The sequence below is a fragment of the Rana temporaria genome, chromosome 9 (assembly GCF_905171775.1).
Source record: "Rana temporaria chromosome 9, aRanTem1.1, whole genome shotgun sequence".
Lineage (NCBI taxonomy): Eukaryota > Metazoa > Chordata > Amphibia > Anura > Ranidae > Rana > Rana temporaria.
Window position 1 is genome coordinate 35,243,525 of NC_053497.1, and position 14,511 is coordinate 35,258,035.

General features: G+C 48.7%; 1 protein-coding gene across 1 annotated transcript in view; it reads left to right on the forward strand.

Moving 5' to 3' along the window:
• Window positions 1-12,198, forward strand: part of LOC120913296 (G-protein coupled receptor 4-like) — a 58,403-nt gene extending 46,205 nt beyond the window's left edge. The window contains exon 2 of the mRNA XM_040323155.1: window positions 9,271-12,198. Coding sequence (XP_040179089.1) covers window positions 9,297-10,331 — 1,035 coding nt within the window. The 5' untranslated portion in view covers window positions 9,271-9,296 and the 3' untranslated portion in view covers window positions 10,332-12,198. The remainder of the gene's footprint in view (window positions 1-9,270) is intronic.
• Window positions 12,199-14,511: the final 2,313 nt, after the last annotated feature.

Here is a 14,511-nt window from a genome sequence, read left to right on the forward strand (position 1 = left end):
TGGTCTAAATTTATGAAGAAATTCCATATTTTTTTATTTTATTTTTTTATTGGATATGATTTATAGCAAAAAGTATTGTTGGTCTTTTTTTTGTCTATAGCACAAAAAAAGAACCATGCACTTGTCAGTGTGCCATATCGCAAAAAATGGCCTGGGGGGGTAAATCTTCCCATGGTTAAAGGGCAACTGTCACAGATAAGAGGTTTTAGACATGAAGCAGGTCACTCATTTGAAAACCACATATTTTGTGTTTCTATGTCTAGATTTGTAGTAAAATCTGAGATATTAAACCCTCAATTTTTTTAAGCACATTTGGCCAATGATTTAACCACTTCAGCTCCGGAAGATTTACCCCCCTTCATGACCAGGCCATTTTTTGCGATGCTGCATTCCTTTATCTGACAATTGCGCGTTTGTGCGATATTGTACCCAAATAAGATTGACGTCCGTATTTTCCCCACAAATAGAGCTTTCTTTTGGTGGTATTTGATCACCTCTGCAGTTTTTTTTTCGCTATAAACAAAAAAAAAAAACGACCATTTTGGAAATAAAATATATATTTTTTTACTTTCTGGTAGAAAACTTTTCCAATAATAAAAAAAATAATTAAAATCTAATTTCTTCATCAATTGAGGCCAATATGTATTCTGCTGCATATTTTTCCACCAATAAGTGTATATTGATTGGTTTGCACAAAAGTTATGGGATATAATTATGGAATTTTTATAAATGTATTTATTTTTTAGTAGTAATGGAGGCGATCAGCGACTAATAGCTGGCCTGTGATATTGCGGTAGACAAAACTGACACTTTTTTGGGAACCAGTGACACTAATACAATGATCAGTGCTAAAAATATGCACTGTCACTGTACTAATGACACTGGCTGGGAAGGGGTTAACATCAGGGGTGATCAAAGGGTTAAATATGTGCCTAGGGAGTGTGTGCGTGTGTGTGGGGGGGGGGGGGCAGGGTGCTTGTACTATGGAAAGGCAGAGATCGGTGTTCCTGCTTAGCAGAAACGCAGGATCTCTGTCTTCCTTACTAATAGAACAGTGATCTGCCGTGTTTACATAGGCAGACCGCAGTTCTGGCTCTCGCCTGAACATTGAGTCCGCCGGGGCCGCTGATTGGCTCATGCTGTGCCCACTGATGGCGCGTATGTGCGCCCCAGACCCGGAAGGGCAGACTCGCGTACTAGGTACGGAATTCTGCTCAGAGGAGCCGCCACCCCGCAGTAAATGTACATGGTGCTGTTGGCAAGAGGTTAAAGTTATTGTAAAGCCATCATTTTCATCTCTATTAAAATAATAATCATGTTATACTGCAATGGTTTTGCACAGAGCAGCCCCAATCCTCTTCTTCTGGGGTCCCCCGTCAGCACTCCTGGCTCGATCCAGTGATATGCATGAGAGCAGCATCTTTCTCTGCTCTCCTCCCTCCTTTCTGGGAAGATTGATGGCGCCCGATGCTGTCAATCAAATTCTGTGACGCGGGTGCAAGGGGGCAGGACATGCTGCACTGTCTGTGCCTATAGACACAGAGCAGCTCGGGAGCGAGTCTACACCAGTGCCCCAATAGAAAGCAACAGTTTAGAACGGATTTGATCAAATGGAGTCAATCGGACAGAATCTACAATTGATTGTTTTGCATCAATTGGCAGCACTGCGATTATTCATTCATAAAGTTGATCACATTTTGGTTGATTGGATTGTGAGGTTGTATGTTGGAAAAAAGAGACGCAATCAGTAAGTTGCGATCATGTCTATCGCCTGAATTGCTCCTGTGTGGTTATCGATCAATTGTATTCACTATCGGTTATTCCTGTCAGGAGAGACTGAAGAAAGCCATTGATTATTGTGTATGGCTACTAGTTGGTTATTGTGGGAAATGCTTGCTTTATACTGCCCTCTAGTGTCCAAAAACGATTCTGTACTAAAGCCAAGCATGAAAAAAATAAATAAAAAAATGTGTACATTAATTACTGATTGATTTCAGGTATTTATATAGCACCGCCAACTTTTACATAGATATACTATATATTTACATCAGTCCCAGCCCCCAAAGAGCTTACAATCTAAGGTCCCTAGCTCACATTCATACATACTGGGGCCAATTTAGACAGGAGCCGAATAACCTACCAGAATGTCTTTGGAGTGTGGGAGGAAACGGAAGTACCTGGAGGAAACCCACACAGGCACAGGGAGAACATGCAAACTCCAGGCAGGTAGTGCCATGGTTGGTATTCAAACAGACGTTGCTTTGCCTTAAGGCCACTAGGGGTGAGACGCGCGCATGTGGCACACCCCTGGAGTCGATGCAAGTGACCGGCGGGGCGCGATGACCGCCAGGCACCCGGGATCACTCGTGACAGAGCAAGAACCGGGATCTGTGTGTGTCCCTTAGGCCTCGTACACACCACCGGATCTATCCGCTGGGATTTATCCGCAGATCAGTTCCAGCGGATAGATCCTGTGGTGTGTACGGCCTAGCGGATATTTATCCGCGGATATTTTTCGGGCCGATGGATTTCCAGCATGCTAAGAAATCTATCCGCTGGAATCCTGTCCAGCGGATTGATCCGGTGGTCTGTACAGATTCACCGGATCAATCCGTCCGATCCCCTCCCTCGCATGCGTCGTAATGATTCGACGCATGCGTGGAAGTCTTTACGTCACCGCGGATGGATTCCGCGCGGATTTCGATCTGATGGTTAGTACAACCATCAGATCAAAATCCGCCTCGTGTGTACGGGGCCTTAGGGGGGAAGAGACTGATCGTGTGTTCATACAATGTATAAACACTGATCTCCCTCTTCCCCTAATAAGTCCCATCCCCCCATCAGTTAGAACACAGTTAACTCTTTGATCGCCCCCTAGTGTTAACCCCTTCCCAGTGACATTTTATACAATAATTGGTGCATTTTTATAGCACTGTTCGCTGTATAAATCTGAATGGTCCCAAAAATGTGTCAAAGGTGTCCGATGTGTCCGCCGCAATATCGCAGTCCTAATAAAAATCGCAGCTCGCCGCCATTACTAGTAAAAAAAAAAATCAATAATAAAAATGCCATAAAAATAACCCCTATTTTGTAGACGCTATGGCCCAGATTCACAAAGCACTTACGCCGATGTATAACACGTTACGCCGACGTAAGTGCCAATATGCGCCGGCATATGTGTGCAGCAGACCCACGAACCAACATGTGCCTAAAAATAGGCTACACCCAGCCGGCGTATCGTGCACACGCCAACGTAGGGTGGGCGCACATATGGGCTAGGCGCATGGTGCCCGCTCCCATTGATTAGCCATTCAAACATGCAAATGAGGGAAATACGCCGATTCACGAACGTGCATGTGCCCGGCGCATGGTACGCGAGATGCGCGTAAGTTGTACGTCCGGCGTAAAGTTATTCCCCGTAGATGAGGTGCAACCCGGCAACAGACATGCAAAGGTCTGCACCAGGGAACACAAGCCGGCGTATCGTGCGTTGGACGTGTGTCTGGCTGGGCGTACGTTATGTTCACGGCGTATGCGGTGATCCGACGTAGCTTAGGCGGTTGTGCCGGCGTGGTTGTGAGCAGGTGCAGGGGGGTGCTGTGTATGCGTCCACATCACGGCGCAGTTCGTGATACGTACCTGTCTGGCACTCGGCCCATCATTTGCATGGGGTCACGCCCACTTCCACCTACGCCGGCGTGCGCCTTCGAAACCTACGCCACTCTGGCGCAGCGTTGGGAGCACTGGCTTGCCGAATGCAATGCTTGCCTCTCCGCGCTACGTTGGCGTGGCGTATGGTGTTTGCTCTACGGCGGCGTAATGTGCGCCTTGCTCTCTGTGAATCTGGGCCTATAACTTTTGCGCATATCAATTATTGCCTATATATATATATATATATATATATATATATATATATATATATATATATATATATATATATATATATATATTTATTTATTATTATTATTATTACCAAAAATATGTAGAAGAATACATATCTGCCTAAACTGAGGAAAATAGATTTTTTGGAAAAAAAATGTGGGATATTTATTAGAGCAAAAAGTAAGATATTGTGTTTATTTTTTTTAAATTGTCGCTGTTCTTTTGTTTATTGCGCAAAAAATAAAAACCGAGGATCAAATGCCACCAAAAGAAAGCTCTATTTGTGGGGGAAAAAAAAATTTGTTTGGGTACAGCGTTGCACGACGTGCAATTGTCAGTTAAAGCGACATAGTGCCAAATTGTAAAAAGTGCTCTGGTCAGGAAGGGGGTAAAATCTTCCGGGGCTGAAGCGGTTCAATAAGCAGGAACCAGCCGAGATTTGAACCGAGATTTGAACCCTGTATGGCTGGCCTTAGAGTCTCAGTGCTGGTGAGCCCCATTGATTTTAATGAATGGAGGAAAAAATACAGCAAGCAGTGGCTGGTCTCAAGACTTGGACACGTAGCTGTGCTCCCTTCATTGGCTCTCCTTGGAGATGTTATCTGCAGTATTCTGTAGATAAGTTGGACAGACACCGCAGGCTCCATTGCATGCTCTACATTTTAAAATGAAGGTGCAGTATGGAGTAACATTGTTGTGTCCTGTCACTAGCGCACTTATAAATTTATCATTTTATTCTACATCAGGCTCTACATCTCTGTACAATTATGAAAATATGGTACAGCATACATGTTCCCTTTAATTAAAATTCTGTGGAGGCCGGTCCATAAGGGGTGCCCCCCCCTTGTTTGCAAGCACATGATTAGAGTCTGAGGTTCTAATTGGTTTGAAAAAGTTTGTGCTCGGGGCGCAGAGCACTGCGCCCCAAACCCTCCCATTTGTGATACTAGCGAATCAATATTCACTATCAGTTTCTGGCTTCTCCTCCCGGCCAATCAGGACAGGAGGCGGCTCCAAAGACCGGGTTAGCCGTGAGGAGAAGCTGCGGCACTGTAAAAGCTGGAGGGGCAAGTACAGACCTGGGGGGGGGGGTGTTTTCTGCTTTGTGGTGCAGTGAGCTTTCTTAACACTTTGGTGCTGAAATGATAATAGTCTTGTGGATCAGTAAAGAAACTTCTATGGGTGTCCATGACTGATCACTTTCTGTGGGTGATGGATGATAGATCTCATCATAGGGCTCTTATCCCAAGTCTATGTGCTTCCTTAGACTAGAGGGGAACAGTGTGTGGACAGGACAAGGTGTGTTGTTCCATAATCAGTACTGGGATCATTATATAGAGATCTCATACTGAGAAAATCTGAAGAATGTATAGATCCTGCACTCTAGTCTTTGTGCATACCGTTTAATGTCTCATGGTGGACACACACACCAGGGTTAACTAACTAAACGGCCTACAGGTACATGCTAGGTTTGCATGAAGATATTGCTTTGCCGATCGACAGATCATGCCTCAGACGAACTGCACATGCCCAGTATTGACGTCATGCCAGCAGATCAGCTGGCGTGACGTCACTACTGCTATTGCACAGATAGTTGGAGGCATTATCCGACGATCTCCAGTAATCGACACATAACTGCCCCCCCCCCCCCCAAAAAAAAATTGTTTAGCACTAGACGCCACTGTTAAAGGGGTTATAAAGGTTTGTTTTTTATTTTTTAAATAGGTTCCTTTAAGCTAGTGCATTTTTCTTCACTTACCTTTTCCTTCCATTTCCCTTCTAAATGTTTTTTTTCTTTGTCTGAATTTTTCACTTCCTGTTCCTCCTCAGTAAGCTTGCCCCCATCATCTGAGCCGTTCTGGTTGAGGGTTAGTCAGCGTGCTCGCCCCCTCCCTTGGGACTACATCCCTGCAGGGAGACGCTGTGTTCACAAGGATGTAGTCCCAAGGTAGGGGGCGAACATGCTGACTAACCCCCAACCAGAATGGCTCGGATGATGGGGGGCAAGCTTACTGAGGAGGAACAGGAAGTGAGAAATTCAGACAAAGAAAAAAAAACATTTAGAATAGGGTGACCAGATATCCCCGGTTTCCAGAGACAGCCCCCAGATTGAGATGACTGTCCCCGGACCAAGTCTGTCCCCAGATTGGATATGAACAAGGGCTGGGGCAATTTCAAAGACAGTCAGTGCAGAATAAAAATAAAAAAAATCTGAATTGCACACCCCCTGCTCCTACTAGCATAGGGGGGTGTATTTTTTTCCCCATGATCTGTGCCCCTTTCTGATGATCATGTGCTGGTCGGAGCGGAGGGAATATTTCTTCCGTTTCGGGTGCATGCCCATTCAGCTTCACTCGCATGTTCTTCTGCCTTGGCTTAAATCCTGGCCAGCCACCTGCCTATCTCCTTGCCTTCCCTGGTGGAGTGATCTTCCTCCGCTCCCCCACCCAGTAGTAGCCGGGGCCTGGAGAGTAAGACTTGAGAGGCTGTGAGTAGGGTGACCACGTGTCCCGGTTTGCCCGGGATCGTCCCGTAATATACATTTTTGTCCCGTGTCCCGGGAGCCTTCAAACCGGGACAATAGAGAGTCCCGGAATCAACTGCCTGCCACACTCACTGCCGCTGCTGCCGCTGTAATTAAATGATTCTAAATCACTGGTTGCTAGGGAAGCCCCGCTTGGCTTGTAGCAACCAGTGACGTCACCGTGTCCCGCTCTCTGCGCCTCCGACTCCTCCCCCACCTCCTCCTCCTCCAGCGGCCAGCCGCGGTTCTTGCTGCAGAGAGAGCAGCAGCGCCAGCGTAACAGGCAGAGAGACAGCACCGTCACAGCAGTGAGTCACTCACCTACCGCGGCACAGACCAAGACCTCCTCCTCCTCCCCTCCAGGCCTCGGTTGCTCAGCTGGACTCGATCCGCCGTCCGTCCTGAGTCCCGACCTCCCGCGAGTCCCGACTTCCGCTGCGCCGCGCCGGCCATCCTTGGAGCAGGGGCAGAAAAGGTAGGTGCAGGGGAGGGGGGGGCGGGGTTGACCATGCAATGGGGGGAGATATTATACAGTCCAGATTACAATTTGCAGGGGCAGCAGAGGTGACAGTGAGAAAGGGGGGGGGGGGGTTGCATGGTGCACCCCCCTTTCTCTGTCACCTCTGCTGCCCCTGCAAATTGTAATCTGGACTGTATAATCTCTCTCTACCCAGCCCTCTGTCACCCAGTCACTCTGTCACCCAGTCACTCTGTCACCCAGTCCCTCTGTCACCCAGTCCCTCTGTCACCCAGTCACCCAGTCACTCTGTCACCCAGTCCCTCTGTCACCCAGTCCCTCTGTCACCCAGTCCCTCTGTCACCCAGTCCCTCTGTCACCCAGTCCCTCTGTCACCCAGTCCCTCTGTCACCCAGTCCCTCTGTCACCCAGTCCCTCTGTCACCCAGTCCCTCTGTCACCCAGTCACTCTGTCACCCAGTCACTCTGTCACCCAGTCACTCTGTCACCCAGTCCCTCCGTCAGCCAGTCCCTCCGTCAGCCAGTCCCTCCGTCAGCCAGTCCCTCCGTCAGCCAGTCCCTCCGTCAGCCAGTCCCTCCGTCAGCCAGTCCCTCCGTCAGCCAGTCCCTCCGTCAGCCAGTCCCTCCGTCAGCCAGTCCCTCCGTCAGCCAGTCCCTCCGTCAGCCAGTCCCTCCGTCAGCCAGTCCCTCCGTCAGCCAGTCCCTCCGTCAGCCAGTCCCTCCGTCAGCCAGTCCCTCCGTCAGCCAGTCCCTCCGTCAGCCAGCCCTCCGTCACCCAGCCCTCCGTCACCCAGCCCTCCGTCACCCAGTCCCTGTCACCCAGTCCCTCCGTCAGCCAGTCCCTCCGTCAGCCAGTCCCTCCGTCAGCCAGCCCTCCGTCACCCAGCCCTCCGTCACCCAGCCCTCCGTCACCCAGCCCTCCGTCAGCCAGTCCCTCCGTCAGCCAGTCCCTCCGTCAGCCAGTCCCTCCGTCAGCCAGTCCCTCCGTCAGCCAGTCCCTCCGTCAGCCAGTCCCTCCGTCAGCCAGTCCCTCCGTCAGCCAGTCCCTCCGTCACCCAGCCCTCCGTCACCCAGTCCCTGTCAGCCAGTCCCTCCGTCAGCCAGTCCCTCCGTCAGCCAGTCCCTCCGTCAGCCAGTCCCTCCGTCAGCCAGTCCCTCCGTCACCCAGCCCTCCGTCACCCAGCCCTCCGTCACCCAGCTCTCCGTCACCCAGCTCTCCGTCACCCAGCTCTCCGTCACCCAGCCCTCCGTCACCCAGCCCTCCGTCACCCAGCCCTCCGTCACCCAGCCCTCCGTCACCCAGCCCTCCGTCACCCAGCCCTCCGTCACCCAGCTCTCCGTCACCCAGCTCTCCGTCACGCAGCCCTCCGTCACGCAGCCCTCCGTCACGCAGCCCTCCGTCACGCAGCCCTCTGTCACCCAGTCCCTCTGTCACCCTGTCACCCAGTCCCCTGTCACCCAGTCCCCTGTCACCCAGTCCCCTGTCACCCAGTCCTCTGTCACTCAGTCCCCCCTCACCCAGCCCTCTGTCACCCTGTCACCCAGCCCTCTGTCACCCTGTCACCCAGCCCTCTGTCACCCTGTCACCCAGCCCTCTGTCACCCTGTCACCCAGCCCTCTGTCACCCTGTCACCCAGCCCTCTGTCACCCTGTCACCCAGCCCTCTGTCACTCAGCCCTCTGTCACCCAGCCCTCTGTCACTCTGTCCCCTGTCACCCAGCCCTCTGTCACCCAGCCCTCTGTCACCCAGCCCTCTGTCACCCAGCCCCCTTTCACCCAGCCCCCTTTCACCCAGCCCCCTTTCACCCAGCCCCCTTTCACCCAGCCCCCTTTCACCCAGCCCCCTTTCACCCAGCCCCCTGTCACCCAGTCCCCTGTCACCCAGTCCCCCAGCCCTCTGTCACCCAGTCCCCTGTCACCCAGCCCTCTGTCACGGGCCCGCTGATTTCAGGATACACCCCTGCCCCCAAAACTGGCAAAAAAATATGTAAAAAAACGTATTTTTTTTGGGGGGGGGGGGGTGTCCCTGAATGGCAGTTTGGAAATGTGGTCACCCTAGCTGTGAGGCGGGCGGCGGCAACAGGCAGAGAGTCGCTGATTAACGCCATTACTATTAAAACAAAATATGTCCCTGGATTTCATTTAAAAAATCTGGTCACCTTAATTTAGAAGGGAAATAGAAGGAAAAGGTAAGTGAACCAACAATGCACTGGCTTAAAGGAACCTATTTAGAAAATAAAAAATGAACCTTTACAACCCCTTTAAAATTACTTCAGGGTAAACCATAAAACATTATGTGCTCATGAAATTGCGTAATTTAAGTAAAGTTATATGAGATATGTATTGCTTTTTGCACTTTATTTATGTTGCTCTTTGTTTCTCCTTAGGTTGTGGTGTCAAAAGCTGAACATTCATGGCATGCACCCAAAACTACACTGCTCCGTATGAGAGCACCCTCTTCCCCATCGTCTATGGAATGGTCTTTTTATTTGGATTGCTTGGTAACTTGGCAGCAACAGGTGTGATATACCAACATGTGAAGCGAAAAAATGTGCTAGGGGTGTATCTTGCCAATCTCTGTGCCTCGGACCTGGTCTACATCTGCACCCTCCCGGTTTGGATTGCTTACACCGCTAAAGAAGACTGGCTGTTTGGGGCTGTCAGCTGTAGGATTGTCGGCTTTTTCTTCAATGCCAACCTCTACACCACCATAGCTTTCCTCAGCTGTATCGCCGCTGACCGCTTTTTAGCAACCGTCTTTCCATTCAGGGCCAAAGCCTTGCGGACTATGAGGGGCGCCTTATTAGTCTGTGTGGTGATTTGGCTGATCATCTTGGGAACCCATTCGGTTTTCCTTGGTCGAAATGAACTCTTCAATTCCAGTCACAATATCAAGCTTTGCTATGAGAAATATCCGCTGGACATGTGGATGGTTCGCGTCAACTATTTTCGCATCTTCGTTGTTTTCTTGATCCCTTTGGTGATCCTTGTGGTCTCCTACTGCTCTGTTGTCCGAGTGGTCCATCGGAGCCACGGCTTGGAGAAAGATCAGAAGCGTAAGATCATCGGACTCCTTCTAACCATGACCGGCATATTTGTCATCTGCTACCTCCCGTATCACATCGTGCTTTTCTTCCGCTCGTACGTCAGTGAGCGCAATCCCAATCCCTGTGCTATGGAGGATAGATTACGTCCAGCTTATCGGGTCACGTTCACCTTCACCAGCCTTAGCAGTGCTCTGGACCCTTTCGTCAATATATTTGTCAGTGAAAGTATCAAGCAAGACTTGTTGAAGGAGGTCCGAGCTATATGGACTGGCTTCCGATCCATACGCCATCCGCGGTCCTCTCTTAGGCAGTCTTCGAGGGTTGTTGGTTATAATACGGTGGTCAATCAAAAAGACAACGACCATCTCCTGGTAGAACGAAAGGAGGACACAGCAGTTTGATCTAGAGACTGATTGTACATGAGACCTAAAGTAGAAGGGCCTATTTAAAGCTGAAGTTTAATCTGTTAATATTTTGCCTTGCCTGGTTAATCCTTTTTCCCTTTTTTTTATTAACATGCTAATTATAATTTTTTTTATAAAAAATGTTTTCTATGTACTGTATGCCTTATTTTAGACCCAGTGATATCATAAAGGGGTCTCTAGCTTCCTCAACACCAGGGGTTCTCCAACCTTCCAAAGCAAGGTGCTAGTTTACTGTCCTTCAGACTTTATGGGGGCCGGACTGTATTCATTGGGAGTACACAATGTCCCGGCATCAGTTGGAGTAAACAATACCCTGAAAGGAATTGTGCCCCATCGTTGGTGTCATTGGGTGGGAGGAATCCTTCGTTGGGGTGGGGGGGTTATGCTCATTGTTAGAGGATGAAATATTGCCCAAAGGGCTGGATAAAAGCAAGCAAAGAGCCACGTCTGGCCATATTTTAGAGACCACTGCTCTATGCAATGCAGGAAGATCATGGTTGGTGGCATAGACCAGCAGGGTGTTGTGCATACCTTGCTGAAAACCTCACGGCGCCCTCATCTCAGGAGCCCTCAGCTCAGATGCAAGCTGGTTCTTGAAAGAAATTACGTAAATATGCCTTCATGAGTGTATACCAGTCTTGAGAAGTGAACATCCCTAGGCAGGTTGTCTTTTCCTGCACACTGCCCTAGGTACCACCCACACGTGATGCTGAGCATACACAATTAAAGGGGTTGTAAAGGTACAATTTTCTTTTCCTAAATAGCTTCCTTTACCTTAGTGCAGTCACTTAGGTGGCTGCAGAGAGCTGCAGCTGCTCAGCATGTACAAAGCAATGAGACTGGCAGCCGCTGCAGCGATGCATGGGTGTTCAGATGTAATCTGAAGCAATTACCTGCAGCCGGCAACAGATTATCTCCCTTGGGTGCACATCCATCTGTGAATCCAGCCCCAGGAACGTGTTGGATTCTTGCTGCAGCTGGCACATAAATAAGGCCTTAGGCTGGGTTCACCCCTTTTGCTTTTTCCCCTGGTGTGGTTTCCAGTAAAATCAATGGAGACTTATCAATGCACAATGAGCCCTAATGTCCTACTTGTGTGGACATTCGTTATAACGCATGTTCTCGGGCAGCGCTGTACATTGATTACAATAGGGAATGCATCAAGCACCAGCCGACCGACTCCCGATCAGCGCTTTCAGCCAATGGCACGACACCTCGAAATAACCAACAAAAAAAAAAGCCAGACACTTGTGGTAAAACTCTGGAAACTGAATTTTATTGGACCTGTTGCCCTGAGCCCATTGGGAAAATACATGTTTACATGTTCATGTCTTTTTTTTTTTTTTTTGTAATAGTTGAATATTCTTTACAATAAAATTACATTTTGCTCTTTTTTTTTTTAAACCCGTTCTAGAAAACCCTTTTACAGCAGCAGGAACAGAATCCAGTTGGAGAGGACATAACCAGCTCATGCATTAGAGTTCCCTTATGTAACCTACGGCATGCAGTCACTGATTCTTCATGGTCCTAGTGGCTGAGACACGTTACGTGGCATCGATGCAACCTCACCAACCTGGTGGTCTTTGGTGCTGAACATCCTCCAGTGGCCAACGGAAAGCTAACAAAGCACTTTACTGTGTAGCGCTGGAATGGGACATCAACAACAAAGACCAGCATGCTTTGCTCCAGGGCCAATATGGCCACCGTTAACAGCCTGTAAGTACAGTCGTTCTGGTTGCAGGAATTATCACAGTAAAAGTAAAGCCACTTTTCTGAAAGCGGGCCGGCCTGCGTGACCTGCAGCGGGCCCAGGAAATACACGTACTCTCTGTTGGGATTTAAATTAAAGAAAAAAAAACTGAAGAAACAAAGAAAGGTTTTGTGTTTTACTTGCAGCAGTCACTGAGGCATGCACGGTGCTATGTGGTTATGGAAGTGGGCACATGCAGTGGTGCTTATGAAACATACGTGGATTCTTTTTTTTTAGACGTGGCTAATGGTTACACAGAAGCAGCCATTTTGTGTACTAGATCGATATGTTTTAATCTGCTTATATTTTACCTTCCCTGGTTTCTACACTTGTTTTTTTTTTGTATTGAAACTTTTCCATTTTTTTATTACATGTCGTATTTCAGACCCAGTGAAGACCGCAAGGCTGAGGAAGAAAGGGCTAGACAACATTTTTAGATGATTCCAGGACATCCTCCAGCCAGGAAATGAGGTGCTCTCTGACTTCCTGTAGCTTCTAATGCACACTCTAGTAAGGCCACAGTGTGCAGTGATATCAATGTAAACCGTTTCAGTACAGGTGACGCACCTGGAGGAATGTGAAAGATTGATGGCTGGATGTCAGCTTAAAGCGGAGTTGCACCCAAAAGTGAAACTTGCGCTTAATCCACTCCTCTTCCCCTTACATGCCACATTTGGCATGTCATTTTTTTTTGGGGGGGGGGCTTCAGTAGGAGTGGGACTTCCTGTCCCACTTCCTCCTTCCGCCCAGGGACCGCTGAGGTGATATGTCATATCGCCTTTTGGCGGCCCCTCCCTGTAGGCGATCGCCTGGGACACGTGACAGGTCCCAGGTGATCGCCTGTCCACTCAAGGGGCACTGCGCTGTTCGTCCATGCGCAATGACTGCACGGCCGTGAAGCCGAAAGCTGTCGAGGCCGGGTGCCCACAGTTACAATGGTTGCACCGGCGGAGAAGGGGGGGGGGGGGAAGAGGTGCGAAGCTTCGGGCATCGCGTCGATGGACCGTGGAACAGGCGAGTGTATGTTTATTAAAAATGTTTATTAAAAGCCAGCAGCTACACTTTTTGTAGCTCCTGACTTTTAATAAACATAAAAAACGACTGGAACTCCCCTTTAGCTCATTAGGTAATACTTACCTTCGGACAAAGCCCCCACGCCGTCTTCCTATCATCCCACTGAAGGAGCTGACATTTTGCCTTAGCGATTCTTCCGGGTTTGCGGCTCCGGCGCTGTGAGTGGCCAGAGCCGCGATGACGTCACTCTTGTTCCGGTATGATGTCGTACTTCCATTGCGCCACTGATGTCAGCAAGGCGAATATCTCCTAAACAGTACAGGTTTAAGAGATGTTCATTTTACCTGCAGGTAAGCCTTATTATAGGCAAAAAAGTGCTAATGGGGGTATACAACCGCTTTAAAGGCAAAATTCACTTTTCTCAACATTTTACACCCATTTTTAGGGTGTAACATGTTCAGCATGCACACCCTCTCCCCCCATCCTTGTGACAGCGGGTGGGGGGGATCTTCTCCCTGCAACTGCTGTCACAATTTGAAAATGGCTCCGCCCACACAGCAGTGTCATTCATTTACAGTTGCCTGTGAATGAATAGACTACACGTACCATCAGCCATTGCAGCTGACTGCTTGTAGTTCTCAATGAGCTGTGAGGGTGCTGGTGAGCGCTCTCGTAATCCATTGATCTTCCTATTCTCAAGTAACTGCCTCACTGTATCGGAGCTATACTGAGAGTTTGTAGAAGCCTGGCCTTGCACCCCGGATCTGCTGATTGCAGGTGGAATGCTCTGCAGGCTCTTTAAAAAGAAAATAATAATTGCACTTTTTTTACCTGCAAAAAGATGTACATTTATTATTAAGTTTTATACAAAAGGTGAACTTATCCTTTAGTCTGCCTTGCTCTGGTAAAATGTCAAATTGCAGAATGTGCATTTCAGATGCCATTATTTGTAATGGCGCCTAAAAACGCAGTGTGGTTCTGTAGCGATTGTCACGCTGCAATCACGGCAAACCGCATTGCATGAAGCTTGTCGTTCAAAAGAAGCTCCTGAACTTTTTTTTTTTTTTTTTAGCGACAAGCTTCATGCAATGGGGTTTTCTGCGATTGCAGCACAATTTATCACTCGACAATCACGACACAACCGCACCGCATTTTCAGGTACCATTGAATGGCATCTGAAATGTGCGTTGTGTCATTTTACCAGATTGTTTTGAAATTCAAAGTGCCCAGGTGTGAATATAGGCTTCAACAACGGTCACCATCTGCCAGGATCCATTGGCCTATTTACTGATGTCTTAAGCCTCATACACACTATCAGATTTCCATCGGACAAATCCGTGTAATTTTGTGCGAAGGGTGTTGGCCGTGAACTACTTCTGCATACATATGGCA